This window comes from Pelophylax lessonae, assembly GCF_965119305.1.
Source record: "Pelophylax lessonae genome assembly, chromosome: 2".
Lineage (NCBI taxonomy): Eukaryota > Metazoa > Chordata > Amphibia > Anura > Ranidae > Pelophylax > Pelophylax lessonae.
The window spans coordinates 346204166-346216579 of NC_138769.1; the positions used below are offsets into that span (position 1 = coordinate 346204166).

Here is a 12414-nt window from a genome sequence, read left to right on the forward strand (position 1 = left end):
CTAACCACAGAATATGGTACTTGGTTGCTGTATTGAAAACCAATCTTGTCAGTCATGCATTATGTCAGAGTGGATTGCTCCTGATGGAGTGTTTTTAAATACTCAAGGAATTTCCCCAGGGGACCAAGTACGTGGAGCGCTTGCTGCTCTGACCTATGGTTGCTTTGCTAACCATTGATCAATGGTTGCATTGGAGGAGGGCAAACTCTGCCAGGCCTTATACAACAGTGGATAGACAACGCGGCACAGAGAACCCCAAGGTTTGATGATCTAGAGAGACTACAGTACTAGCTGGAGGCTTGTGTTGTGAATGACAGTGTTCCAGAGACAAGAGCCATCATTCACAACATAAGCCCACAATGACACTACCACTCTAGTTGCTCTCCCCAATATAGCAGGCAGGTCTGGGCTCTGTCATCTGAGAGATTAGAGTAGAAGCTGGTGTGTGTGTGTGTGTGTGTGTAAGTGTTTTTTTTTTTTTTTATGAATGATGGTGCTCTCCTCTATCATTCACAACACTGGCTACCAGTTTATTCATTAGTTGCGCCTTTTGGTACCAGCTGGCAAGAGCGCCCTAAGATGTGCATGCTATATAAATGCAGGTATGGACTGGTGGAGTCAGCATACAATATACAGGATCCAGCTCAGTGGGAATAAGGAGGGGACGGTTGCTACAGTGCTGTTCTGTACCTCTCCCTATAGACTACGGGCCTCCAGCTGTTGCGGAACTGCACGTCCCATGAGGCATTGCAAAACTCTAAAATTCACAAACATGACTAGGCATGATGGGAACTATAGTTCCCGAACAACTGGAGGGCCATAGTTTGGAGACCCCTGCCCTATAGGAACGTCCAAAAAATTGGGCTTCAGCTACAGTCTGCACAAACAGAAAATAAGATGTCCCTTTCCTGCACAGTGCAGCCACAGAGCAGGATGCAATTGGTCCCTTGGGGCATTACACAAGGATTGGAAAACTGTGTAATGATGATGCTTTTTCTTTAAAGATGGGAAAATAGTACTTGGTACACAGGTGCTGTGGTAAATATTTTCATGTATTTCCACCTAATCATTTTCAGCAAAATACTTGTAAATTGCCAGTAGAGTGTAGAAGGCATGCGTCAGATTTGTGGCATGCCAGTAACATTTATTCATGTTTCTGAGAACAGATCGCTTGAAGGGTGCTGGAGGCAACAACATGAGAGACCGGGCAACCATCAAGCGTCTAAACATGTATCGCCAGAAAGAGCGGCGGTAAGTTTCTAGTTTACCATATTCTTATGTAAATCTCTCTTGTCAACTTGTATTCAAAGTACCTTTTTCTAGCCTTTTCTAAAGAGCACTATCATCTTCCTCCTTCCTTCCTTTTTTTTTTTTTTTTTTTGTCAACACAATGCCTTTTTATATTTTGTCACTTTCTCTAGTTAATTTTTTTTTTGACCACAGCAGCAGCTTCAAAAAGTCTTACTTATGGAAGACTTTTTGATTAGACTTATGGGATGTTCCAGCAGTGTTCTTTATATTGGGCTTGCCTTGGACCTCTCTGCCTTAACCACTTTACCACTAGAGCATTTTGCTGTCTTACGTCTGGGCCACTTTTTGCGATTCGGCGCTGTACAACTTTAACTGACAATTGCGCGGTCGTGCGACGCTGTACCCAAACGAAATTGACGTCCTTTTTTTCCCACAAACAGAGCTTTCTTTTGGTGGTATTTGATCACCTGTGCGATTTTTACTTTTTGCGCTATAAACAAAAAAAGAGCGTTTATTTTGAAAAAATAACAATATTTTTAACATTTTTTTTATATGAAATTCCCCCCAAAAAAGATGTAAAAACCAATTTTTTTTTAAATTTTTGGCCAATTTGTTTTCTGCTACCCATGTTTGGTAAAAAAAATTGCAATAAGCGTATTTTGATTGGTTTTCGCAAAAGTTATTGCGTTTACTAACAAAGGGAAAGATTTATGTCATTTTTGGTGTTTTTTTTTTTAACGAGTAATGGCGGCGATCTGCGATTTTTTTTGCGTGACTGCGACATTGCGGCGGACAGATCGGACCCTTGACTGACATTTTTGACACTTTTGGGGGTACCAGTGACATTACTGCAGTAATCAGTGCTATAAATATGCACTGTTACTGTAAAAATGACACTGGCAGGGAAGGGGTTAATTTTATTGGAGAGGGAGGGGTTAATGTATGCCTGGTGCTTACTGACGTGTGGGGGGGGGGAAGGTGACTGTGTGAGACAGGGACAGATCGGATGTCCAGCTATGCTGAACACTCCGATCTGTCACTCCCTGTCACTGAGGAGATCCGCCCGCTTGTGTTTACACAGGCGGGCGGATCTCCACATTAGATCCCCGACGATCGGGGCAGAGCAGCGGCGATCGCCGCTGCTCCTCCCCTGGCCCGACTCCCGCTGTGAATGAAAACAGCGGGAGCGCGCCTCCGGCGGCGCGTGAGCGCCGCCTACAGGGGAGGAGTCTGGCGACGTAGGTCTACGTCGTCAGACGGGATCGTGCCACTTTGCTGCAGTACTATTCAAGTACTCAGTGGTAAAGTGGTTAAAGAGGATTGCTGGGAATCTAATAATTTTTCAAGAAACTTTGATCCAGCTGGACCCAAAACAGGTGTTTGTACACCATGTGGACCATGAGATACCAGGCAGAGTGGTGTTTTGGTTAGATACTACATCGGGCACCTGTTGGTGGTCCTAGGTGGAGTCATCCTCTCTTCACGGAGTTCAAGAGCTTGTAATGCCTCAGCTTGGGAATTGCTAGAAAATGTATTGCATTGTAGTACACTTATTCAGATTAGTCCCAGTATGGAGGGGAATTTTAATTTAAAATGTCTACCTGAATGTTTGCTACAGGTGCATGGCTTGCATTGTAAACCAGAATCAGATTGACAACCCTAGAAGTAGAAGGATTAGACCCCCTTTTAGCAGGTCAGCAATGCAGCTGACATAGGTTTATTCTCACACTTTTAAATGTATAGTTAAATTTGCGTTTTTAAGGTTAGGGTGACATTAATGATTGAGGTTTACAGCCAGGAGCAAAATGATGTAGGTTGCTGGTTGACCTCTCCTTATGAGAATGTTGGTTTGTTGGCTGTCGTGTTGCTGTGCTTCATCAGTTTGTGACGCAGGCTCTAACACCTATAGATTAGAAATTCTGATCTTTATCATGTATGGGTATGTGATTGAAAAGTACTACAGTAAACCCCCCTCCATTGCGGGGGTTACGTTCCGGACCAAGCCGCGAAAAGTGAAAATCCGCAAAATAGAAAAACCCTATTAAAATGCATTGTAGGCATGTTTATTTTACTGTCACTGTACGTGTAAAAGCATTTTAAGGTCTTTAAACACACTTTTAAAACAATAGAAACTCATTTAAACACATAAAAGATACTGAGAGACATAGCAAGAGCTATGGAAAACACAAAAATATTTCTTTTTTAATGATTTATATAATAAAATAACATTACAGAAAAAACGCAATATACCGGGACTGCAAAAACTGAACCGCGATGGAGCGGGGGTTACTGTATAGTCAGACCCCACCAGACAGCTAGCTTTGCCATGCCTTGCCTTGCACTTCTCTGATGTGTATTTTAAAGTGGAGGTGGGGGGGGAGCCCCCCCCCCCTTATAATACTTATTCTGTACACCCTGTGTAAAAAAGATCTGTGTACTTAACTTTTTTTTTTTTTTTTTTTTTTTTCAATCCGGCCTGATACTACAACTCCGGTTCTCTGCAATCACTGTGAATTGCAGGATCTGTGATGTCTCCCTTAGGCTCCCATGGTCCACCTGTGGTCAGCACTCCCTCCTCTCCTTTGCATCAGCCTCTTGCTGACACAGGGATGTTGGAGCTGCAGGATTATATGACCGGACCAGATTGTATATTGGGAAGACTAGGATAACGTTTGACATTGTTTTCCAAAAATCTGTTGTGACCGCACACAGATTACTCTCTACCAAAAACAATTAGGTTACATTTTACTACTGTTTTTTGGAAAAATAACATAAGCAGAGTGTAAGGGAGGTGCTTTTTCACTAAGGAACCTGTTCTAGTTGGTTTGCCAAGGTGTTTCAAACTAGTAAGATGGTTGTAAAAGTTATTGCTGGCAGAATCTTTTTTTTTTGTGCGATTCTCCTCACTTCCGGTCTTGGTGACACATCAGGAAGTCACTGAAGATCTCTGCAGTGGGTGTACAGTCAGCAATAAATGCCTGACCAAGTTCTTAACCTTTTTCATGTGATTCCAAAAAAAAAAAAAACCTGGAGTTATTTTTAATTACTGAATATATCATATTAGGAACAGAACAATTTGCTTATGAACATTGGTTTGGCCCTCACTTAGTTTTTGTACTTCAGAAACAACCGTGGGAAAGTGATCAAGACTCTACAATATCAGTCTTCAGTCCCATCTGGCACAGTGGCTCGAGTGGAGCCCAACATCAAATGGTTTGGTAAGTTTTTTTCATTGTAAGTCACATAGCACCTTCTTTTATTGTGGCTGGAGATCTGCTTTGTCTTTTGTGTATCTGTTGCCCTATATATATATATATATATATATATATATATATATATATATATATATATATATATATATATATATATATATATATATATCTCTATCTATCCTTTTTTTTTTTTTTCTTAGAAAAAAAGGTGCAGGAACCACACTTCTCTCACTTGCAGGGAGATCACCCAGTGGGGGTGTCAGGATTCGCACTGCACCCCAGGCACCGGCATCTTCTTTGTCCCCATACTGCACTTGGAAAACACAGGAAGCCAGAGCTCTGTGTTTTACAAGTGATAAGGATTAGCAGAGGGCCTGGGCCAAAGGTGGTGGAACTGAGTTCTAGCTGAAAAAAAAGCTGTGTGTAGATGGATGTATGTGTGTGTGTGTGTGTGTGTGTGTGTGTGTGTGTGTATATAGATAGATATAGATAATATATATATATATTATCTATATCTATCTATATCTCATACATTCTTCTTTTTTTTTTTTTTTATTAGGAAATACCCGTGTGATTAAGCAGTCCTCTTTACAAAAGTTCCAGGAAGAGATGGACGCTGTAATGAAAGATCCATATAAGGTGGTGATGAAGCAGAGCAAACTACCAATGTCTCTATTGTATGATCGAAAGAAACCTCATGTAAGTATTTGAGCAGTTAACAAAAGGAGAAAAAAATGTTTTATATCAAGTATTTCATATATATATATATATATATATATTGCGATGCTTAATTGCTCTTGTATGGTTGTCCTGTTCTGTTTTTTAGCTGTTTCATGCTTCTCCAGTCACACGAGTTATGTATAGTAGTTTAATTATCTGTAGGGTAAATTTAAAGTTGTGAATTAATACTTTAAATGGAAGAAATTGGCGCAAGTACAATTCATCTAGCATGGTGTGTTTATTTGCACATCTTCTTTTTTTTTTTTTTTTTTTTTTTTTTTTGTAGTGGTGATTTTTTTTTCGTTCCATATTTGACATTTAAAATGTTATGTAAATGCCTTGCTTCTATTTCACCTTCACCATTACAACCTAGTGTGCCTAGGTATATGTGGAAAGCATGCAGACTGGAGACACCAACAGGAGCTGACAATTTTTCATCACTGGGGACTCTTCAGTTCAGACCTCCTTTCTTAACTGCCTTAAAGCGGAGCTCCACCCAAAAGAGGAAGTTCTGCTTTAAATACTCCTCCCTTGCCACATTTGGCATGTCATTTTCTTCTTTTTTTTTTGGGGGGGGGGGGGGGTGCAGGTACCTGCTTTTGGCAGGTACCTGCTTCCACTTCTGCTGGAATCACCTAAGCGATTCAAACTGAAGTTCTCCTCTCCCCCTCCTGCCCTGCAGTCTTCTGGAACACGTCACAGGTCCCAGAAGACTGCTGAACCTCATTGAGCAGTGGGCACCCGGCTGTGAAGCCGCAACCAGTCACAGCCGGGTGCCCAAACTTGGAATGGTGACGCTCGGGAGAGACGACGCTGAAGGGACAGCTCGGGTGACCACATCGCTGGCTCCTGGGACAGGCAAGTGGCTGTTTAGAAGGCAGCAGCTACTGTTTTTGTAGCTGCTGAGTTTTATTAAACACAAGAACGACTGGAGCTCCGCTTTAAAAAGCTTACGCATCACATTTGTTTAAATATTTAATACAGGTACTTTATATAGCGCCATCAATTAAGCATGGCTCTGCCCTCAAGGAGCTTACAATCTATGGCCCCTAACTCACATTCATACATACACATTCTAGGGCCAATTTAGATAGGATCTAACTTACTTTCTAGCATGTCTTTGGAGTGTGGTAGGAAACCCGCGTACCCAGAAGAAACCCGCTCAGGCAGGTAGTGCTGTGGTTGGAATTTGAACCGATGACCTTAGTCCTGCTAGGTGGAAGTGCTAAGCACTATGCCACTGTGCTGCTTGCTGTGGGAACATCAGTCATGGGAAGTACATAAGCAGAAAGGCACCGTTGTACCTAAACAAAAAATACGGTCTTCGATTAGGGCTCATTCACACTTGTGCTTAAGAAGCAGTAAAACATGTGGGTGAGCCATGTTCTTGCAGCCCCCCCATCTAGCTGCTAGACGGGGGGTGCACACATGCCACAGTGGGTTGGCTTTTTTGAGAGTTAAAACGGGTAGTGACGAGGTGACATCCCCTCCTCACTGTCTGTCAAATTCTTCTAAAAACCGATCCACCACAGATTACTTTTCAGAGGTGTGGTAACATTTTATTAGTAAGTAGCTTTACAGTGCCTCTTCCTTCTTTTTTTTTTTTTTTTTTTTTTTTCCCTCCTAAATGAATAAAGATCTTAAGGGACACGTGTCCCAGGCTGCTGCAGAGGACATTAGTTGAAGAAAAGGGTATCGTTTCTTCTGTAATTTCACAAATGGTTATGTATAATTTGTAATATGACAAACTATGGGACAAAAACTGCTGGAAGGAGAGTTTTCCTGTTCATGCACCATTAGCTATTGCTGCTTCGAGCTATGAAATCTGTGGTATGTGTCTAAAATATAGCCATGAACGTCATTGCCTGCTCAGTTTTATTACTTTATGTTAATTAAACTGTCTCCTGAGCAAATGATTTTACTTTCTAAATAGGAAACATCTTCTGAAATGGCAAATGAGTTATGCAAGCTTAGCGACTTGACTTTCTGCTTAGGTTTAGTTTTATAACCAAAGACAGCATATGTTTTCAGATTTATTAGACAAGAATATTATTATTATACTGTCTAATAATATGACATAACCCTGTTCTCAAGCTAGGATCTTTCATCTTGTTTCAAATATTCAGAACCTCTTCACATTCATCATTCATTTTTTAGGAACATAAAGTTCTATTGTGCATGCATGTCTAAAGCAATGTTTTTTTTTTTTGTTTTTTTTTCCTATTAGCCTAATGCACATGTGTTTTATTAAATACAAAATGGAAATGTTATCGGAGTATAACACTGCACAGAAACATAGGCTGCATAACGTTCTTCCAGAGAACTTGAGTTTTATGTTTGAAGATTAAATTAGCATATGTCTTGTATCTAATTAGATAGATCTTTCCTGTGGTGTCAGTCTTTCTTCAGTAGATTAATCGCAATGGTTTTTATTAGCCTTTGCGCTTTCTAGTGAACATTTGATTCATTGGAGAACCCTGGCATTGTAGAATTACCATGTTGGCGAAGGAAGTGTGTGAAATTTGGCCTTGGTTTTCCCTTCTGTTTTTGTTTAATCATATTCCTTGGAAAATATCTTCAAAGAACCGAAGACGAACCCTAAAGGCATAGTCTGAGGTACAAATGTCCCAACCCTTTCCAAAATAAATAGTGCGTAAGGGCACTTCAAGAAAGCTCAATGCATGCTGCTAGGGTTGGACGAGCTTTTTGTTTCTTGCATAAATGTTTGAATAATGCATACATGGATTTGGTGAATTGTTTCTAACCATTATTGGCTGTAGGATTAAGTTAAAGGGTATGTAAACCCTAACAAACTGTTTGGCTTCTTTTGGTCTGTCAAATAATTTGACATTTTTTTTTTTTTCATATCATTTACATGGTTTCTAGTTACTTCAGGACTACAGAGCCCCATCCCTCTGTTGTAGAGATGGGGAGGTTTGTTGATCAAATACATTTGTGTGAGTGAGCATTGTTACTTTAGGACAAGAAGTCTTAACTTCAGACAGTGCCACTACTGGGTAGAGACAGGCTCGGTCGTGTTAGAGTTTGCACGCGCCTGATCCTACCAAGTAGCCGACACTGCAGTCTGCTAATCAGTCAGTGAGGCATTTCCCGATCCACAGCTGCACAGATCAGGAAATGTCTCGCTGCCTGTTATTGGCGGACTGCAGTGTCTGCTTCCTGGCGGTATGGGGCACGAGCAAACTCGAACACGCTCGAGCCCATCTCTGATACTGGGCTATATCAATCGGGCAGCTTTGCAGGAAGCTAATATGATCATAATTCTCAGCATTGTTCAGCAATCTCTAATGGTCACATTTTTTGACAATTGGAAGGTGAATTTACATAAGTCTTCACTGCCTGAACCAGGCAAAATGGTCCATTAATGCTGGCATCCTCAATCTATGTAAGAAATGGGGGGAATCGAGATTTGGAAATCTTGCCCCCTAGGTTCAAAGTTTTTACTCCGGTTTGTGGCCAGAATAAGAATCCTCTAGCATTGGTATTGGATGCTCTGGCAATTCCCTGGACTCCATTCAGGTTGCTATATGGCTCCACAATAAAAAGGAAGAGAAGACCTCAGACTTAAAAAAAATGTCATCTGGTGTTAACACAGACATTTCAATCCCAGAGATTACACAGTACCTTGCATTCTGGCCTTCCCACACTTGGGACTTGATTGATTAGCTTTAGGTACCCTTTAGAGCAGTTTTGGGATTAAAAATTTCTGCTTGCCTCACTCACCCCTTCCACCCTTCCTTCCTTGTGCCCTGCTCCTAAGCATCCCAAACAAATTGTCTGGCCATAATCAGAGCTTTTAGGGGCTGCCTAAAAGTCAAGGCCTCTATCCTGAAAAATTGTCTCTCTACCAACAGGGTCTCCAAAGGCACACCTTGGTTTCAAGCCCACTATCGCTAAATGGGTTAAACAACTCAATGTAACAGCTTACACTCAAGGTATACCATTATGTGCTCACTTCCCCAGATCGATGTGGGGTCTCCTGAGCATTCTGACATCAAGCATATGTTGCTCACCTTCTCCCAAGTTCTACTGGTTGGATGTCCTGGCCTCCTTGGATGCTGCCTTTGGCCACACAGTTCTTACAGCAGCACCCCAAGTTGGGTCTTAGATCGTTGTCTATTTTGTTTGGCCCATTTGATACAGTTTGGTTTGCCTTGTTGTTGCCCACCCCTCTAAATTCATTGCTTGAGGACGTCCCAGGGTCTGAATATCCAGCCTTTGTCCTGTACTGTATGATTAGGATAAAAGCAATTTTGACTTCCATATCTTGAAGTACGGTACACGTCACAGGCCGCCCTCCCCATTTTTTTGTTACTCTGCTTTGCTTCTGAAATAAACAGGCTCACTGGGCCAGTTAGGGTTATAGTGGTACACCAAGGGGGTTTGTCCAAAAGCTTTGGCATTGTCCAATTACTCAAAGGTAGCCTATAACCCAGGGTTTATGAATATCCAACCTGTGTCCTGTACTCCAAGATATGTAATTTACAGGTATGTCAAAATTCCTTTCTCTCTATCGTTCATTGATGGACGCAGTCTCTGATGCATATAAGTAGGGTTATACTGCCCCCCACAGGAGAAGGACACTAGGCAGAAAAAAAGTTCTGGCTATGCCTATGGGCAGTCCCAGGGGGGTATACCCTCTCTGTTCCTGCATAGGATGTCCGTTTTAATCTGCCTAGTTAGGAGTAAGGACCCAGTTCCTTGCTGGGATCACTGGTCCTAGCAAGGTTTTTCTTTTTTTTTTTTTTTTTTTTTTTTTTTTACCCCCCATTTAGTTAGCTTTTTCTCTGGATTTTGTTTTTTTTTTTTTTTCTGAGAGATCTACAAGCAACTATGCCGGATCTGGGCGATGGGCTGGATGTATTGATCCAGTTGTCACCACAGCCAGCGAGCGCACGCCGACCTGAACTCTGCGCTGGGCCGGCCGCGACATAGTCCCACTGGACGTGGACTTGCCCTGCGAGTTAAACATCTCACCAGGTCGCATACAGCCGCGTCTAGGCCCAAGTCGCAGCGTTGCTATTTGGCTGACAGCCCCACACTTCGGCGGAGAGGGATTCTGTCAGGAGATGGCGCCCGCCTGTTCAGGTATGGTGAGTAAATTTTTTTTCCCCCCTCTTCCCCTGGCGGTTTTTGAGGTGGACGTGTGCCCCTCCCTGGGATGGTTGGACCCTCACATTCCCGGGTTCCTGTCTGTCCTATCACGCAACCCCTCTTCTACCTGCCCCCCCCATCTCACACTGGGGGCTATTGGGCCTACTTCAGGGGTCTAGGACCACGCTCCGGGCCGGATGTGGGGGCGGGGGGTGCACCACCGACGCCAGACGAACGATTGTACGGTGGGGCCTCTATGCATTCCTCCAGGTCTCACCTGCCGATCGATCCCGGTTTGGAGTCTGGGGGGTTCCCACAAGGGTCCTCGGCTGCTCTGCAGGCCGTGCAGGGTCGCCATTTTCTTGTAGCCTCATGTGCTGAGATCGGTGGCCATCTTGGTACACCCGGCACTGCCATTTTGCGGTGGTTCTCTCTCTATAGGAATCAGAATGGGAGTTCCTGGAGGCGTTTTTTTTTTTGTGGGTGGAGCCCCTCCCTGTACCCTGGGCTGTTTCTCAGATCCTTCCTCCTTTGGATCGAGCTGCTGCTGACCCGTGCTGTGCAGATGTTCTGGGCTGCCTGCTGCATCTGAGTACAGTGAGTCTGGGAGTCTCTCTCTCTGCTGGGGGTCTCTTTGTGCTTGCCTAACCTTCGGGGGGGGGGGCGCTGTAGCGCGGCGGGACTTTTGGGGGGGGGGGGAGATTTTTTTTTTTCACTTTTTTCAGCCTTTGACTGGTTCCCCTGGTGCAACATGGACCCTACAGACCTTTTTGTCCCCGCCTGACCCCCCTCGGGGAGGCCGCAGGGCCCTCCAAACCGCAGCTATCTACAGATGCAATTTTGGCGGTCCTGGAAGCGTTTGTGTCCCGGGTAGAGGTGGCCGTTAAAGGACGAGGTGCTAAGAAACACCCTTTGCCCTTTTGCCTACCCCTGCCTCATCTGATGTCTCGGGTTCTGAGTCTGATTCAGGCACCGCAGATGCGGCTCTTCCTGCCAGGTCCGCTACCTCGCTCCCTGTCTCCTCTGATGGTGAGGATAAAGTTTCTACCTCCACTGCCGCGCAAGATAAGGCACTTGTGGACACACTAGTTGTTTCTGTGCGCAAGACCCTAAAAATGGAGGACGCAACTGTGACTGTGGCGCAGGTTACATTTGGCAATCACAAGCCATCCAAGGAGGCAAAGGTTTTTCCCTTTTTCTGCGTATTTTGACGCCATGCTCAAAAAATAATGGGACCGCCTAAAGCGTTCCTCTGGGGTGCCTAAGCGGATTGCTAGACACTACCCTTTTGAGGAGTCCCTGATAAAGAGGTGGACTGTGCCACCTACGGTGGACCCTCCGGTCTCCAGGCTAAATAAAGCTGCTGTGATTCCAGTGGAGGATTCCCAGTCCTTTAAGAATCTGGAGGATAGGAAGGCGGAGTCTGGCCTGCAATATGTACTCCCCGGGTGGGGTCTGCACTGAGACCGGTGTTTACGGTGGCTCTTGTCACGCAGACATTGACTGAGTGGGCTAAGTTACTACGCCGTGACCTGAAGGGGAGACGGGTCCCTTTTGCCTTTTGAGGGGCTGTTGGACCAGCTGGGGCTGCAATTTGTTTGCGATGCCACGCTGGACACTGCTCCCATATTGGGCTGACTGATGGTTTTGGCAGTGGTCCTCCGGCGTGTACTTTAAGTGCTGGTCTGTGGATTAGACTTCAAAGAAGTCCTTGACTGATCTGCCTTTTCAAGGAGATCGCCTGTTTGGATCTACCCTGGATGACATCATTAAGGGTCTCACCGGGGGGAAGAGTACCTTTTTTCACAGGCTAACAAGGGTAAGGACCCTTGTCGTAGATGGGGTCCCTCCTTTTCAGCACGCAGGGTCATCCCTCAGGGTCAGTCGATAAGGCAAAGCCCTTCAAGGCTCCCTCTGACGGTTCCAAGAGACCCTGGTCTGGCAAACCAAAGTCTGGATTCTCCAGACCTGCAGACAAGACCACTTGGGCCTGAAGGTGCGCCCTCACCCGTATCTAGGGTGGGGGGGGGCGTCTTTGCCACTTTCCTGACCTATGGCTATCCCAGGTACCAGCCAAATGGGTTCAGGAGGTCATACGGTCCGGATACAAGATCGA

At 44.3% G+C, this 12414-nt stretch overlaps 1 protein-coding gene across 1 annotated transcript in view; it reads left to right on the forward strand.

Moving 5' to 3' along the window:
* GNL2 (G protein nucleolar 2) overlaps positions 1-12414 on the forward strand; it is a 75444-nt gene that overhangs the window by 12161 nt on the left and 50869 nt on the right. The window contains exons 2-4 of the mRNA XM_082244652.1: positions 1167-1251; positions 4375-4469; positions 5023-5162. Of these exons, the coding sequence (XP_082100778.1) occupies positions 1167-1251; positions 4375-4469; positions 5023-5162 (320 nt within the window). The remainder of the gene's footprint in view (positions 1-1166; positions 1252-4374; positions 4470-5022; positions 5163-12414) is intronic.